Source organism: Fundulus heteroclitus, chromosome 17 (genome assembly GCF_011125445.2).
Source record: "Fundulus heteroclitus isolate FHET01 chromosome 17, MU-UCD_Fhet_4.1, whole genome shotgun sequence".
Taxonomy (NCBI): domain Eukaryota; kingdom Metazoa; phylum Chordata; class Actinopteri; order Cyprinodontiformes; family Fundulidae; genus Fundulus; species Fundulus heteroclitus.
In genome coordinates this window covers 18,340,687-18,358,593 of record NC_046377.1, presented here as the reverse complement: position 1 = coordinate 18,358,593, position 17,907 = coordinate 18,340,687, and the positions used below count along the sequence as shown (strand labels likewise).

General features: G+C 42.7%; 1 protein-coding gene across 2 annotated transcripts; it reads left to right on the top strand.

Annotated features, from left to right (window-relative positions):
- Nucleotides 1-9,936: 9,936 nt before the first annotated feature.
- On the top strand, nucleotides 9,937-11,124 carry pawr (PRKC, apoptosis, WT1, regulator). Of its 2 annotated transcripts, XM_036149337.1 has the most exons (3): nucleotides 9,937-10,103; nucleotides 10,218-10,261; nucleotides 10,355-11,124. In XM_036149337.1, the coding sequence occupies exon 3, from the start codon at nucleotides 10,474-10,476 to the stop codon at nucleotides 11,107-11,109; it is 636 nt and encodes a 211-aa protein (XP_036005230.1). In that variant the 5' UTR covers nucleotides 9,937-10,103; nucleotides 10,218-10,261; nucleotides 10,355-10,473; the 3' UTR covers nucleotides 11,110-11,124. The 2 variants fall into 2 exon arrangements, with proteins under 2 accessions (XP_036005230.1, XP_036005231.1); XM_036149338.1 differs by lacking the exon at nucleotides 10,218-10,261.
- Nucleotides 11,125-17,907: the final 6,783 nt, after the last annotated feature.

The window sequence follows — 17,907 nt, the reverse complement described above, 5'->3', positions numbered from 1 at the left end:
CCGTCATCAGATGAAACTCTTTGCTTTCTCAGGTTGGAAATTATTCATGAAAACGTACTTGGAGCTTTGCAACTACAGTCACAGGCGGAGACGCTCACATTTTTTATTTTTTTAGGGACCTAATCTCCCCGTCTCTTCTCTACCGGAAAAAGCACAGCAACCCAAACAAACCTCCTCCCCAGCTGCAATCTTAAACGCTAGACTTAGACACACTCGGTGCGCAAAACCACTCTGCTCAGAGGACAAACAGCGGCAGGGCTTCTCTCCGGTGACAAACAATGACGAATCGAGGCATCCGGATGATGTGACAGCTCGAGTCTGTCGGTGAAACAAAGATAAACATGCTCGGTTAGAGGAATGCAGTCCAAGGCAGCGGCAGATTATTGTGAATCCATCTCGAAAGCAGGATATAGAGACGTCTTTCACACTCAGGCGGAGTTGTAACCGGCTGCGTTGGCAGGAAACTAAATATCCTGCGCTGTCAGAGGAATACTAGTCTGTATCAGTTCTGAGGTAGCAGATAGCACTTCTGATTTCACGTCTACACAATATTTACTTCTTTAAATGCAGGAAATGCTGTTATTTTTTATATTTAATGACCCAATAAAATTATATATCGTCCTATAACAAGTCCAAACTTATTTGGAAAACAGTTTTTTTCCAACTGAACTGTGGCAGAATCTGTGCGGACCAATCAACGTCAAAGTTGGTTAATGGAGAGAATCAGACTCCTCTGATTGTATTTCATTGATTGGAACCAGGAAAGAACTGCATTTAGCAAACGCGAGGGCATTTCTAGTGTCCCACGTGCTGCCTGCTCAGCAGCAGAGAATAAAGATGGCGTCCTGACCCTCCCCTCCCCTCCCATTCCAACCAACATCATCATCGTAAACAGATGCTACCCTGCACTCCGAGCTGGCATCAACCACTGGAGGCCAGAGGCGGCTACGGAGAGGACGAAATCTGGGAGATAAGGACGAAAAAGGAGCTGATTTTGCAGCTTCTGCTTACAGCACGATGAATGATTCAGTTTATAGCTAAGCACATTTATTTATACTGTACTCATGTTGCATTATTGGATGTTTCCAATAAGATCAGAGCAAACTGAGGTCAAGAACATCCCAAAACTATGTTGTTGTGCCTGCGTACGCCCTGTAAAAGTCTAGATTTACTCAAGCGACTGTTAAATTTTAATTTGGAACAGGCAGAAATGTTGGCCATGACAATAAGCTTCAGTTGTCAGATAACTTTGGCCAGTGTGTCAGACCTTGTTCAAGTTGTTGGGTTAAGCGTGTGTTTTAGTTTTAGGCAGAAAGGCTCTGAAATGAACACCCCATCTAATAGAAATCACATTATTTCTCAATCAGTTTTCAAAACCCGCTGAAGAGATATTTTTTTTACATATTTATCTTTCCAGGGCAGAGTCCTTGAACTAGCCACTGCTTCCAGGAGCCATGTGTGCTCTCAAGGTTTTCCTTTCAGGCATAAAGTACTTCATAAAGCGTTTAGCTCTGTCTCTTTCCTGAAAAGAGTCATTGGTGGATATTTTGCTGCCTGAACGTATATGCCCTCCTTATTTTCCTATTCAAAGTGTTACTGGCTCAGGAATATTTTTGTGTTGCTGTGACTCTTTGTCCTATGTGTCCATGTGAAGGACTGACGACCTGCCCAGGGTGTCTCGCCCTATGGCTGCTGGAGACGGGGACCAGATCCCTAGACCGTGCATGGATAAGCGCTTTTAGACGATGGATGTGTCTCCTCCCAGGAAGAAGCTATTGCCTCTATGCTTGCTGCCTTTAAATGTGTCCACCATTTTGGATTTCTCTTTCCTCACACAGAATACTCCAGGCTGAGAGATTCTGTGTTTAACCGTGTCTTTTTTCCTCCTTGAAGCTGTGGATTGAGATATAGCCGGGATTAACTACAGACCTTCATTCTGATTGTAAGTGCTCCTAGTCTATTGATTTTGTATTTCGCGTTACCGGCCTTCTGACACTGACAGAGCTCAGACTTCCTTTAATTATGTCCCTCTTTCCCTTAGACGGTGCTCCAGGCTCTGTCTCCTGTGCTCTCAACCCCTTCCAGTCACAGCAGATGTACAAGCTAGCTCGTTCCCCTGGAGGGTTCCCGCTGTTAGAAAGGAGTGGTTCCTCTCCACTGTCACCGCATGCTTGCTCAGGATGAGGAGTTTACCGGTTTTTACTCTTCGGATCGAATCAGGCTGCATGACTGGATTGATTTGAACTTAATCTAGACCAAATCTGATTTGGTGCAGCTGGCTATGAATTGGACCTGTTTGGGTTTTAAAATGCCTTGAGGTGACGTTTGTTCTGTAGTGGAGTTAAATAAATGAATAGAATTGAATTATTTTTTTTTTTGGGATCATGAAATGTGCAATGGGAAAAAAAGGCAAGTTAAAAAAACTGTTTTGTGACGTGCTTCTAAGCATGCTCAAGGATTTCCTGTTGGTCTCATTGACAGCAGCATAAATATGGAGAAACCTGAGCAAGGGTGCTACAGACAAGCAGGGAAAAATGCGTTTCTCTAAGCTGATGAATCTGAATAATTCTGTCATCCTTTCATATTAGATAACTGGAACATGTCTGGGATTTAGTGAAGCATTTGGCAGGAAGTTCATGGAAAGCGTGCCTCCTAAAGGTCTCTGCTGCGCCGCTGAGCGCGGTCCTTCCTGCTGCTGACCTCGTCGCTTGGCGCCGAGCTCTCCTGACCTGCAGAGTCCTGAACCTGGAGGAGGATTAGAGCCCCGCAGCAGCTGTAACAGGCAGCTCCCCACCTCAAATCCAGGATCATCTGAGGGGAACCAGGGTGTGAAAGGTGAACACAACAGCAGTCTTCCCAGACCTCTCCTGAGGCAGACCTGTGTTATTTTTAATTTTTACATTTACGTTTGTTTGACCCGATGCCGTTCACACACAGAAACTGTCTTGTAGGGGGAAACCCCTTCAGTGGTTTGTCTCCACACATCCCCCTGGCCCACTCAACATCTGCATGCAAACCCAACATCTGGGTCGTTTTCCATTCGCCGGGGGCTTTCTTACCGGATCCACGATTTCACGGAAAAGTGAGCTTGATGCGGGCTTCGTCGCCGCAACCTAATAGCCTCCGAGTGAGACGTTACTGCTAAGTAAAGAGGGAACGTGTGAGTGCATGAGCAGCCATCGTGCTGCGTTATGTCGAATATAAATCTGTGGCTGCTTGCTGAACTCATTTTACAGCCCGGCAAGCGCTTCATTTGTTTACCCTGAATGTGTTATGGTTGCGAAGCACACGGTGGCTGCGTTTGCTGAAAACAAATCAATTCAGACCCATTAGTTTGGGTTTAAAGCATTGGAGAATTATTAAATAAAGTTCTCCACACAGTCTCAGAATGCTGGAATGCTCTGGTGATTTATTTAGAGGCAGGACAGAGGTGTTTGCGTTGGCATGGAAAGGCAGTGCTCAATTTTCTGTGCCCTCTCCTCCGTTTTTGTTCCAACTGAAAGCCCAAATATGTTAAAAATGCAGCAGCGTGACCTTAGTCCATACATCAGGGTTTATTTTTAGGAAAAGGTGCCTCCCTCCTTTGCTCCACCCTGCTTTTCTCATTATCTGTATCAGGGCTGGCATGCGCAAAGATAATGGCTGAACATCTGGCTTCCACTTCACCAGTGGGGTGTGGATGGGTGTCGTGTCTGCGGAGCTTCATGGCCAAAAAAGGAAATAGTAATAAAGCCTAACTATCAAGATTTGAATGCATCCTTTAGGAAAGATTTAGGTTTGGGTAATGAAAGCAAATGCACCCTTGGCGGCCAGTTATTAACATGAGGTTGGTGCCCTTGAGCAGAGCCAAGTTGTAGGTCTGTTTTTGCAGCATGGAATTAGATTTCTGGTCGTGAAATCCAATGGCACTTTTAAACCACGGCTTGGGGTAAAAATGTCAGAATTTGAAATAATTGAAAGAATCTGGAATGCCATGCATCATTGCTAAAGCCGAGTTGTGCATTGGCACGTAGCTACTAACAGGGGAGCATTATTTTTTCTGATGAAAATCCGCTAATCTGGGATTAACAGAGACCCTGCGGATGGAAAAGAATGATCCATGTGCAGCAGTGATTGCCAAAATAATTTTCTTGTCTGCCTCCACACACATGCACGAACTCTACTGACATCTCTATTAACTTATAGGGGTTAATAATGACGTCGGTCCACCGTTTGCAGCCATGACAGGTTCAACTCTTCTGGAAAGGCTGTCAACATTTCTTAGGAGAGTGTTGATTCAGAGTTGGCACCATTCTTTCGGACGTCCATCTGTGAGGTCAGACACTGATGCTGGATTTGAATATCACACTCTGAGCCCCAGTAGCGGTTTTTGGCACAGGGTGAACAAGGCAGCCGACCAGGGAGGTTTCTTTTATGACACATGGGGGGCACAAGCAGTTAAAAAAAAAACAAATAGAAATTAAAAATCTGTGCCGCAAAAGCGGTTTTCCATTATCATATCACCGTGTGAGGAATTGCCGTCCCTTTGCAGCTGCAGGACGAGGAAAGGCCATGCGGAGAGTTCATCTCTGGGGTCTGATGAACGGGCAAGGAGGCTGCGGGGGGTCTACTCTACAGTGTCTAACAGAATTAGTGGTTAAAGTCAATCACACCCAGCGGCGGGGTGGCCATTGGGAGGTTCAGGAGGATTCCCGACCAGCCGAACCGTTTATTTCTCTACTCAGTGATTTAAAAAAAAAAAAAAAAAAAAAAAAAAAAAAGTTGTGGTGATGCGCAGCATGAAGCAGGTGGCAAAAATAAAGATTTTTTTCTGCTGTTTTTTAAAATTATTATTATTTTTTTTAAACTGCAGTACCGCAGTTCTTTACTGGATGAGGTCAGTGATTACAGCCAGCCAGGCCAGTAACGACACTGCACTGAGAGGCATGCCTGCAGCAGGTTAGCAAACACTCTCTACATGACCCTATCATCCCATCCCTGACAAACATACATGGCAAACAGATATGTTTGCCATGTATGTTTGTTGTGGAGTTGATGCAGAAGGACAGAATAATGCGAGTCATAGGAGTGAGGAGGAGGAGGAACCAACAAACAAGTGCAGGGCTGTGTTGCTAATAGGTGTTTGCAATTAATTATATTAAACCCCCTGGGATCTGAGGACTGCAGTCTAAACCAAGGCTTTCTGACATCTTCTGGCTAATAAGCTGAAAAGGCTGATTGATTTCAGGTCTAGGTTGTGTTTCAGGACAGAGCTTTAGTTTTTGTTCCTTAATGTCTGCTTTGGTTTTATGATGAGCTGCTTGTTTAGTAAACTTTTATAAACTGAATTTTTTTTATTTCCATTATTAAATACATACACACATAGTTTTAATTATTTAAAACATTTTTTTTTGTTATAACACATAATTGTCCATGGCTTTGCAGCAATCCCTCATACTGAGCAAGCATGAAGCGACAGCGGAAAGGAAAACTCCCCATTAACGGGACGGAAAACCTCCAGCAGAACCAGAACCAGACTCAGTGTGAACGGTCATCTGCCTCCAGTAGCCTAAGCCTATAGCAGCATAACTATAGAGAAAGCTCAGGGTAACATGAGCCACTCTAACTATAAGCTTTGTCAAAAAGGAAAGTTTTAAGATTAGTCTTAAAAGTAGACAGGGTGTCTGCCTCACGGACCAAAAATGGGAGTTGGTTCCACAGGAGAAGAGCCTGATAGCTAAATGATCTGCCTCCCATTCTACTTTTAGAGACTCTAGGAGCCACCAGCAGACCTGCAGTCTGAGAGCGAAGTGCTCTGTTAGGAACATGCGGGGTAATCAGAGCTCTGATATATGATGGAGCTTGATTATTAAGGGCTTTATACGTTAGAAGGAGAATTCTAAATTATATTCTTGATTTAACAGGAAGCCAATAATGGGAAGCTAAAATTGGAGAAATATGATCCCTCTTGTTGATTTTGATCAGAACTCTTGCTGCAACGTTTTGGATCAGCTGAAGACTTTGAACTGCATTTTGTGGACTTCCTGATAGTAAAGAATTACAATAGTCCAGCCTTAAAGTAACAAATGCATGGACTAGTTTTTCAGCATCACCACTGGACAGAATGTTTCTAATTTTGGCAATATTCCTGAGGTGAAAAAAGGAAACTCTGGAAACCTGTTTAATATGGGATTAAACAGGTCAAAAATAACACCAAGATTTTTTACTTCATTACCAGAGGCCAAGTTAATGCCATCCAGATTAAGTGATTGATTAAGAAGTTTATTTTTTGAGGACTCTGGTCCAAAGATTACAACTTCTGTCTTGTCAGACTTTAAGTGCAGGAAATTTAAAGTCATTCAGCTTTTGATGTCATCATGACATGACTGCAGTTGAAGTAATTGATTGGATTCATCAGGATTTATGGATAAATATAGCTGAGTGTCATCAGCATAACAGTGGAAATTAATCCCATGCTGTCTGATAATTTTGCCAATCGGAAGCATATATATAGTAAAGAGAATTAGTCCAAGGACTGAACCATATGGTACTCCACAGGTGACCCTAGAGTTTGAGGAAGATTTATTATTAACATGAATAAACTGGAATCTGTCCGACAGATAAAATTTATACCAGCCTAATGCTTTCCCTTTAATCCCTACAGTATGTTCAAGTCTTTGTAGGAGAATATTGTGATCAACTGTGTCAAATGCAGCACTGAGATCTAACAGGACAAGTATAGACACAAGTCCATTATCTGATGCCATGAGAATATCATTAGTGACCTTCACCAGAGCTGTTTCAGTGCTATGATGAGCTCTGAAGCCTGACTGAAACTCCTCAAGTAGGTCATTACTTTGTAAATGTTTACAAAGTTGATTAGCAACTACTTTCTCAAGAATTTTAGATAAGAAAAGAAGATTAGATATAGGTCTGTAATTTACTAACTCATCTTGATTAAAAGATGGTTTCTTAAGTAAAGGTTGAATAACAGGTACTTTAAAAGCCTGTGGTACAGTTTGGGTCTAACATACAGGTAGAAGGTTTTGATAAAGCTAAAATTTTAGATAGCTCAGAAAGCTTTAATGCTTCTAAACAGTTCAGACGTTGCGCAGGTTCTAAAGATTCCTCCAACGCTGCCTCACTTACTGAGGACGAGGTAATCATGTTTGGAAGAATGCCAATTATTTTATTTTAAATGGAATCAATTTTATTTATGAAGAATCCCATAAAGTCATTACTGCTAAGAGCTAAGGGAATGAATGGATTAACGGAGCAGTTTGGCAACTGTACTGAAGAGAAATCTAGGATTATTTTTATTCTCCTCAATTAATGATGAAAAATATGCTCCTCTAACTCTGCGAAGGGCCTTTCTATACAACAATAGACTGTCCCTCCAGATTAGGTAGGATTCCTCTTAGTGTGTAGACTGCCATTTTCTCTCCAATTTCCTAACATTCCTAACAGCTTCCTGTGAATAATCACCATTTTTTTTCAAGGGAGCTACATTGTCTAATGCAGAACGCAATGACGAAGTCACTCCGTTAACAAATACATCTATTTGTGAATGGGAAGAAACAACATTGCTGCTATCTGCAGGGCATTTCTGCAATACTGACGATATTAAAAGGGGGACAGACTCTTTAAAGTTTGATGCAGCATTGTCCGATAAAGATCTACTATAATGGAACCCTCTTTGGGGGTGGAGAACTCAGTTAGATTAAACTCAAATGTTATTAAAAATGATCAGATAGGACAGGGTTGTGAGGAAATACTGTTAATTCTTCAAAATCAATGCCATATGTCAGCAAAAGGTCCAAAGTATGAAGGCAAGAGAGTGTTGGTTTATGCACATTTTGAGCACATCCAATTGAATCTAGGATAGTTTTAAAGGATACACTAAGGTTATCACATTCTGTGCCAACATGAATGTTGAAATCCCCCACAATAATAACCTTGTCAGTGTTTATCACCAAATCAGATAAGAAGTCTGACAACTGATCCAAAAAGAGTGTAAGGGCCTGGTGGACGATACAAAACAACAAAAAGGAGAGGTTTTATTACTTTGCAATTTGGATGAGGGAAACTGAGGGTTAAATGTTCAAAAGAACTGTAGTTATTAATTGGCCTGGGACTAATTAATAAATCAGACTGAAAGATGGTTGCCACTCCTCCTCCTCTTCCCACAGATCTGGCAATGTGGAAATTTGAATAATTGGAGGGAGTTGACTAATTTATACTAACGTAGTCCTCTTGTTGCCAGGTTTCTGTGAGACAAAATAAATCAATCTGATTATCAGAAATCAATTCATTAACTAACAAAATCTTTCGAGAGAGATATTTATACTTATATTTAATAGACCTCATTTAATTGTTTTATTTTTTGGTTCAAGTTGAGCCGTATTAATTTATATTAGATTTTCATGATTTGTTCATGAAAATGAACAAATGAAACTGAATAGTTTTTGATCTATTCAGTTTTGGCCGTGGGAGAGACACCGTCTCAATAGGATAATGGGTGGGTAACAGTACAGAAGCTGCAGAGAGATGTGTTAAACTACAGCTCTGCTTCCTGGTCTGGACCCTGGATTGTCAGCATTTAGGAGAACTAATAAATCCGGCCAGATTCCTAGAAAGAAGAGCCACACCATCCAAAGTGGGATGAATCCCGTCTCTCCTGATCAGACCAGGTTTTCCCCAGAAAGTTTGCCAGTTATCAATGTAGCCCACGTCGTTTTCAGGACACCACCTAGACAACCAGTGGTTGAATGATGACATGCGGCTAAACATGTCATCACTGGTCAGATCAGGCAGGGGACCAGAGAAAATTACGGAGTCCGACATTGTTTTGTATCTGAAGACCCCGTGGGGGGTCCTGACCCACACTTTGGGGACCCCTGCTCTAGAGTCCCGTCCCAGCATGCACCATATCTGTCCACTCTGCGTTTTGCAAGTAGAACAAAACGTAATCATTTAAACCTGAGCGCATCCTCCTACGTTTGTTTTGTGTCCCCTACCTGACCAGTGGACAACTGCAAACTGGACTTCTCGTGGCTTTCCTTCAACAATAGCCTTCTTCTTGATGTTGTTCTGTAAAGGACTCGTGTTTGATTTCAACAGATCCCCCCCCCCCCCCACCCCCATTATTTATTTATTTTTTAATAATACTTTTCTTGCCCAGTCTTAGTTTAGGTGAACTGCCATGTTTTGGTAGTAGGCCTATTACAACTGGGCCTAATCCTTTTGAATTTCAAATGTTGAATCGAACAGTGTTCCGTAAGGTGTTCAAAGTTTCGGATATTGTTTAATCAAATAAGCCTGTTTAAAGCTTCTTCCCATCATCCCTGAACCGTCTGGTTTATTTTTTTATCTTTATCTAAATCCATTTACCGTCTAATGCTTTCACTTAACGGCTCTATTTATCATGAGATTAAATTAAACATGAGTCCGGTCTATTGACTAGGTACTTTCAGAGGGTATCGATGGGTATCAGCTTAAAGAGGGGTGAAACAATTATTTTTGTACATTTCAAAAACTTTCTGTATAATTTTTTTTACGTTTACTTCAAAAAAAGCTGTATTACTTTAAATTGGGGCATCAAAGATAAATCCCAATAAAACGTAGATTTTGTTGCAGCTGAATGCAGTCTGGTGGCTTTGATGCTTTTAAGTGTAAAATGAAAGCAGCAGTATTTATTTATCATGGGAGAAAATGTATAGCTGTTCTTGTTATTTTTTGGAGGGATTTGCATCAAATCTCGTGTGCAGGTGACGACAAGGTGAGACGAAGCTGCGCTAAATGTAACCCGGTCTAGACTTTATTCCTGTTATCTTATTTGCAGCGGAATAAACGGTACGGGAAAAGTATGTATGAACCCGTGTGCTTGACGTAAAAGTCGAACCCCCTTTACGTGCGCGTTCTCGCCCAACCCGCTGCTGATAACACGGCGACGTTTTTCGCCACAACACCGGAAGTGCCGCGGCCGCCGCTGCTGCCGCTTGCGCTCGCGGTGCGTGCCTGCAGCGTCTCCCAGCGCTGCACTGCGGCGTCGCCGATCTGAGCCGAGCGCCGTCACACCTGGTGGGACCGAGGCGAGCAGTTTGGCGAGAGAAGCAGCTCGACAGGTGAGTCTCTTTCTTTCACTTTTCTCTTCTGTCTAACATGTGGCGTCTAACAGAGATGAGCTGAAACAGAAACACCTTAATAAGTCTAAAAGTAACTTTTTTTTGTCTTTGAAGTGAAGCGCGTTCTTCAAAAGCGTGTGCGCGAGACAAACATTTTGGTTAGTTATAAACGCCTTTAAAAAAAAACAAAAAACACTTAAACTCTTGTTTTCAGCGAGACTGATTTTATTTTTCCTCCAACCTGTCAACAGCTCCAGAGTTAATCGCTCGAGGAATGCGGTTTCATTAGGAGGGCTGCCCAGACCTGGAAGTTTGCACTAATTTCAACTTCAAGTCAACTTTCAGCCGCTTTCCAAGCAGAGAAGGGATCATGGCTACAGGCGGGTTCAAGTCAAACGCAGCCACGGACTTTTTGGAGGAGTGGAAGGCGAAACGGGAGAAAATGAGGGCCAAAATGCTGGGGGACATTGCGGCAGCCTCCGGTGTCCCCCTGAACCCCAGCAGCAGCGGCAACCCGGACCGAAGCGCCTCCGCTGGGAACTGCCGCACCTCCTCCTCCTCTTCCTCCGCGGTGGCTCGGTCCCCGTCCGGCGGCGCGCTGAGCAGAGCCGAGGAAGAGGCGCACCACCCGGCCGCGCCCGCAGCCTCCACCCCTGCCGCCCAGGGGAGCAACCTGAAGACGGCCCCGCCTCAGACGGAGAAAGCCCGGTGCGCTTCGCCGGACTCCAGCGCGATGATGGCGTGCAACGACAGCGACAAGGACAGCCCGTCTCCATCGCCCAGCAAAGGGAAGGAGAAGAAGAACCCCGGGCCGAGCGCAAGGAAGGGGAAAGGACAGATCGAGAAGAGGAAGCTGAGGGAAAAGAGGAGATCAACAGGTGTTGTCAGCATACCGTCCAATGAGGTGAGTGGGACACATTTCCACTCGGTTCCACTTGGTTCCACGGCACCCAAGCGACGCATCTTTGTGATCTGGGCTCTCATTTGTCTTACTTTTGGAAAATGAGAAAGTTGGGACGAAAGTAACTAAGTCTAACATATGTTATTGTTGTTGTTGCCACTAGGTGTAACACCGACAACAACACTAATGGCACTTTAAAGAACCAACCGTTACACTTTAACACAATACTTTGAATAATTATCCAACTTCAGAACAACGTGTTATTAGAACGGATGCATGATGTTTTAAAAGTTAAGGATCTTAAAGTCTTCAAGATCTTAATCTTATAAGTGCGGCGTACATTTGTTTTAAGCCCCTTTTTTATCCTGAAACCCCTGAAAAAATCCAATCCACCGGTTTGGTCACCTAATAGACCAAAGCCTGTGTATGGTTTGATGACAGGATGAAAGCCATCGTTAGTTTTCTAAAGTTATGGGCCGGGGATTCTTCAGCGTTGGTCTGAAAGGTCCCCGCTTCAGCGTATGTGTGACGTAAAATGATTGCCTTGCCTCTTTAGCCGACATACATGTGTGGCTACAATGAACTGGCTTTGAACAAAGCATGCAGAACTAAACCCAAGTGAGTGGAGCCGAATGATTAGTCTCACTGATCCGTTTTTGTTTATTTATTTTTTATTATTTATTTATTTTTGCGATGAATGGGCAACATTTTAAGTTTAACCAAATGTGCCAAACTGCTGGAGAGACCTGACCCTAAAGTCCTACAGCTTTAACTGTAATGAAGGGTATTGCAAGAAAGTTTTCCTTCACAGGGGTCGAATATTCATGCTTGCGCTATCTTTCAGATTTAAATTTGCACAGCATAATTTTTGACTTGTGCTTGTCTCGCAGAATAAAATGCTCTCAGGTTTGTGGTTGTAATGTGATTTTAAAAAATGTGGAATGCGATCTCAAGGTACTGTAACGTGTGTAAGTTGCTTAATTTGTGCCACGTGTTGTCCAAAATAGTAAGAAGTCATGAGCACTGGGCTCTAAAAGTTTTAGGTCAAGATAAGTAAATGCAAATATACATTATTTTAACCTTTTTTTTTTTTTTTTTTTTTTTTAAATACATGGACGTGTGTGTGTGTGGCAAGTATTTTAATGTAATCTTGGCATCTTAATGAGGACTCGGGGGAGTCAGGAGTCACATTTTCAGCACGTTTGGCCTTGAAATGGATGTTTCAAAAACTGCGTTTCCTTTTTTTTTTTTACTTTTATATGTTTAACTTTTTTCATGTGTCATACAGCAGCGTGGGACTGTTTTTTGGAGAAGTGTTACTTAAAAATGTGAGTCCTTGGGGTCGGCGTGTGCGTAACACTTCCATAAATGATTTGAAGCAAAGACCAGCTCTTGTTTTCCCTCAGAAGTCTCCAAATTCCTCTCATACATGTGTCTGGTTTAATCGAGCCTCTGTAGCGAGGAGAAAAGAAAGCAGCTCTGGGAGGGAAGGAGAGGAGGGGGGGGGGGGGTATATGTCTGTGTGTGTTTGAAGGTGGTGGTTTCACATTCATTGTTTTTGAATTTAAATCATGTCACACTCCTTGCCTAATTCCTGTGGTTCAGGCACATGCAGGAACTCTGATATGGAGCCGTGCCAGTCAACCCAGTGAGGGCCCCCACTGTGATTATGTACTCCAAAACCACTTAAATTATGCTGAAATGCTGGAAGTCTGTGCCCATAACCTCCCCATTTTCCATTTGTTCTCAGATTTACAAGCCGTCCAACGCCCCGGTGCCTTCTGGGTACCAAATCTTGGGAGATTGACCAGTTTGTCAGCTGGTTCTCCACATCCTGTTATTAGGCTCTCAGCAGTGTTGAGCAAACCTTTCTGAAGGCTGGCCTGCAGCAAACACATCTGAGACTGGTGGTTCCTAAAGTTTGGGAGCCATACGGGAGCACTTGACATAATATTTACAAAAAATCAGATTTGAAAACAATTGTAATATTTTTTTGAAGGTGTAGTAAGTGGATAAAATACGGCTTTTGTTGAATCATGTCTTATTAGCAACTACTGTTTGCAGCCACCACCAGGTCAGTTTTTTTTAGTCAGTTATTTTGTGCGTTGGGTGCTAAAAGTTTGAGAAGCAGCCATTTGGGTTGTTCTGAAGGGAGGGGATCACATTCTGCTTTAGTATGTAATGGTACGTGTCGGCGTTCATGGTTCCCTCGGTGAACTGCAGCTCCCCACTCCATGACCCTCCCACCACCATGCTTGACACAAGACACACCTGACTTTTTACGCCCCATCTGTTTGCCATGGCAAACACTTGACGCCATCTGAACCAAATATGTTTGTCTTGGTTTCATCAGACCGCAGGACATGGTTCCACTGATGCGTGTCTTCAGACATGCTTGTCTTTAGCAAACTTTGCAGGCTTTCTTGTGCGTTATTTAGAGAAGAGGATTCCCCCTGTGCGGACAGCCATGCAGACCACTTTGATGCAGCTGATGGTCTGAGCATTGACAGGTAGACAGCCCCCACCCCAAACTCCATCAGAGGAAATGGGGGGGGGGGGGGGGGGGGGGGGTCAGGTTTTTATAGTATCTGACACGCCAACCACCAGACAACAAACCGTTGAAAGCTAGTTTCCAGTTTGCTGCAAACCTCCACTCTCACGTCTGCTAGGGAAGCAGCAGCCAGCTGCGGTTCTGGCTGTGGAAATGAGACTGGCGAGAACAGAGGTACATGCGGTCCTTTCTGTTGTTGTCCCTCATATACATGTTTTTTGTTTTCTAGGGCAAAACTCATTATTCTTGCGGATAAATATGCTATTTCATCCTTTCTTTCCACTTGTTTCTGTGTTTCCATTTTGTTTACAGTTTTATTTTATTCTGAAATTCACCCGAACTTTATCCTGTCTGACGCCCGCCGTTTCCTGTTTGGGTGTAAAATCTGGGAGCTTGATTGGGACCGCTGTGGGATCCGGTCAAACGTCCTTCTTGCAGAATATTCATGTGAGGTTAAATGCGAGTGTACACACAGAATTTTAATGATTTAGGTTCCTTGCGGTGCTGAAACTGGTTCTGCACCATAATCCACGTGAGCCCAGCGATAGGCAGCCGTGTCTCAGGTGACACAAGAAAGCTTCCCATGGTGTTGATCTTGATAATTTTTTTTTAAAGAGCAAGATGGGGGGTGGGGGGAAACTGCAAATTTGATTTTCTCCCTATTAAACACTTAAAGGTATCAACTATGTACTAAAGGTGAAGCTTTATGGTCTTTGTTGTTGTGATTTCTCAAATGTAGTTGTCCTAACAGAAGCAAACTCTATACGAAAAAAACAAGCATCGGGGGAGATTTATAAATAGAAACTACTAAAAGTGCTTATTCATACATCACTTGCATACGCGACACTTTCTAGATATCATGCACTATCCGGCTACACCGGTAAATCCAGGGAGTTTACGTTCTGCTATCTATGACTGCAAACTGCAGCTCAGCTGTGACTTTTTCCGGGTAAGAATGGATTCGCAAAAGTTGTCTCACGGCCGCAGCGCCTCCTTCAGGTCTGCTACAAAACCCTTTTTATTATATTTTCTTGCTGTGAAAATATATGCCTGCAATATGACACTACTGATGGCACAGAAGGGAAGAAGACCCACATTTACCCTCGACAGCCACTTTAATAGGTACACCATGCTGGTACCAGGATGGGCACCCTTTTCCCTGCAGGACTCTTGTGTTCCTAATGGCTTAGATTGACAAAGGTGTTGGAAATATTCCAAAGAATTTGATCTGTTTTGACGTGAATGCATCACGCGGTTAACGCAGATTTGCCATCCGCACATCTCTGGTGCGAATGTCCTGTTCCACCACATTGCATAAGAGCTCAAGCAGATAGAGATCAGCGCCCGTATACACAACGATTCTAAGAGTCCTCTCAGAGAGCTTGTGTCTCAGCCTAAAAATTCCTGCTGAGGAGAACCTGTTGCTAGGTGTGACGCTGCCTTTTAAGAGCTGTGATTGGTTGATGGTGCCAAAAAAAACAAATGTCCTTCTAGTATTTAAAGGAGAGGAAGTAACCTATTAGACTGGATTAAGAAATGTGTGTCATGATGATGAAACTTAGCAAAATGAAATATTTCTCACTGCATCAGAATGTTTGAACGCACTTTCTTTACATCCTCCTTTTGATTTGCTTATGTTTACTCGCCATACTGGCCGTTTTACTGCTTCATCTATTTGATATTGTCAGCATTTTAGTCTGATTGCCTGCTGGTATAAAGCGGCTGGTTGTGGAACGAGGAAGCGTGAGGAGAGCTGTGTCATGCAGCTCGAAGGAGAGGCGCGGCCTGAACGTATAATAACAGCTGGCGCGTTAGCTTATTTACCCGCCTGAGAGGTTTTCTCCCAAGCGGGAACTTTAATGACGCTCTGAAACATCGAGGCATTTCAAATAATCAAACGACGGGGGGCGCAAGTAAAGCCTGACGTCCCACCGGGCTTATAATATGCTGGGGGAAACCCTGGACCTTTCTCCATTTCTTCTAAAAGGTTTATTATGAAGAGAATTTTCTCTAAATGTAAAAATCCCTCTGTGCTATATTCTTTGTACGTTTCTCCAATATTTATTCGTAACGATTCAGTATTTTTCCTGTTATTTATCCTCAAAATTACGCTGCCAGAGCCGGGCCGCTGAAACTATTTTATTTCCCCCCATGGGGATGATAAAGTTTATATTATCTAAATATTAATAATTGTATGATTGTAATAGAATATGTGCTTATTTCCTCCACTGTTCAGGTGGTGGATCAGCCAATCAGCTTTGTTTCCACCATCTTCCTGCTTAAGACCCTCCTTAGGCTCGCTAAAAGTCCTCCTCACTGTCCCTAACATTTTATCATTTTAGGAGCTCTTTTAAGGCCTAAGAGTCTTTGTGAATGACGTTTATTCTACCAGGGTAACATTCTCATAAAAATCTAAATCTAGAAGGTTTTTCCTAAAATAACTTCACTAAGAGCTACTTTTCTTCATAGGATTTTGTGAATTCGGGCACAGGTGCCTGTGGAGGCTTTTGGAGTATAATATCATGTTAAAAATAAAACAGTTTGGGGTGATTTGAGCTGGTGCATAGTTTTGCTGGAAGTAGCCATGTGGCACCTACAACAACCAAGCTACGCTCAAAGTGACGTTGAGTCCCTTTCTTCCCCATTCTGATGCTCATCTTAAACTTCTGTCAGTCTTCACCAAGTTTAGATGCCTTAATGCATTGAGTTGACACGTGTATCTAATAATAAAGTGACTGGGGAATTTTTATGACTTCAACAATAACAAACGATTTGAAAGGATGAAACAAATAAATGAAAAACATGTCAATCTAGCTCTTAAGTCATCAGAGACCCCTTTTTGGCTGTCAAAAGATGAATCCAGCTCACTTTATGCACTTTTATCCACTTTGAGGTGGTTAGTTCTTTCCCAAGTGACATCAATCAGCACATACTTGCTTGGTAAAAAAGCTTCTAACAGAAATTTCTTCAATATTGCCCTTTTTCCTTGAACTTCACTCAAAATCCCAACTGAGGCATGATGGATCTGGTGCTTCTCAATTATATGAGTCATTCTGATAATTAAGCCCCTCTCCCACTCTTGTTTAATTATTTTCGGATGGTCACATCACCGCTGCAGGAACTAGAGAGATAGGAGCAAACTTTCCCAGTACATGAGGGTAAAGAACTAACGATTAAGGAGCAAACTTTTTTCTAATTTATCAAGTGTTTCTTCTGTTATTAGCAGAATGAATCTATAACTACTGATGTGAAAATGTCAGCCTAACCTTCAATGAACACATCTATAAATCAGGCAAAACTATAAAACTCTTACTGTTGATGCTGTGATCCATATTCTTCCATTTCTCTTCCTTTTTTTTCCTGTAAGAAGAAGCAAACCATGCAAATGAGGACTCCCCTCACACAAGCCCCCCTTTGTGAAGTAAATATGAGTGGACAGGTGTGAAAGGAGTTGGCTGGGATTATCTTCCCTGCTCGTTTTGTGCAGAATAAAAGGTGCAGAGAGGGGTTTCAGAGCATCCAGGGAACCCAATCTTCTGACTGCTGAGGCCATAATGGCATGTTAAAAGCTCCGTACTCGGTTGAAAGAAAGACACTTATGGACGGTGCTGCTCACTCATAACCTCGGCCTGGAGGGCACTGTCGCTGGGGCTGACCCCTGACCTTGTTAAGAAGAGCTTATGCAACGCAGGAACGCTTAGGCGAGAGAATATTTTTGGAATGTTAAGTTCTTATTTGAAGAGACTTTGGTCTGTGATGAAAGCACGTTTCCTGCTGCTCACTGTGTTGATTTTCACGAGCTTTAGGAGGTTGGAGCTGCTGCAGGGGAGCGGCTGGCAGCAACTCCACTCCTGGATGTCCACTGATGAGTTGAACAGTTTTTTACTCCGGCACATGCTCTTAGAGTTAATACTCTGGTTGGAGGTTGTAGAGGACAAGATGGGAGCTTATTCAAACTTACAGACTTCTGTAAACCCAGAAATGTCTTCTGCTCCAAATTTCAACTCTACCTGATACTCCACCATTCGAGTACTTTAAAAAAAGTACTTTTTTTTCTTGCATTACCACAGTGAGAAGTCAGTAATTGTTTATATTCAGCACAGAGGGGATGGGAAGCTGCTCATGTAAGAGAGTAGGCACTAAAACAGGATTAGATTGTTAAAAAATATTGATTAAACATTAATTGAACATTCATCTTATTTTTGTGTTTAGCCTGGTTGGTGAAGCCAGCATTGTCAAAACAGCGTTATCTGTGTTTATTCACTAAAAAATTACGTCTTTACTGTAATAATTTGAAGAGATTAACATTGCCAAATTCAGCATGTCCTATAAACTCAGAATGATAAAACAGA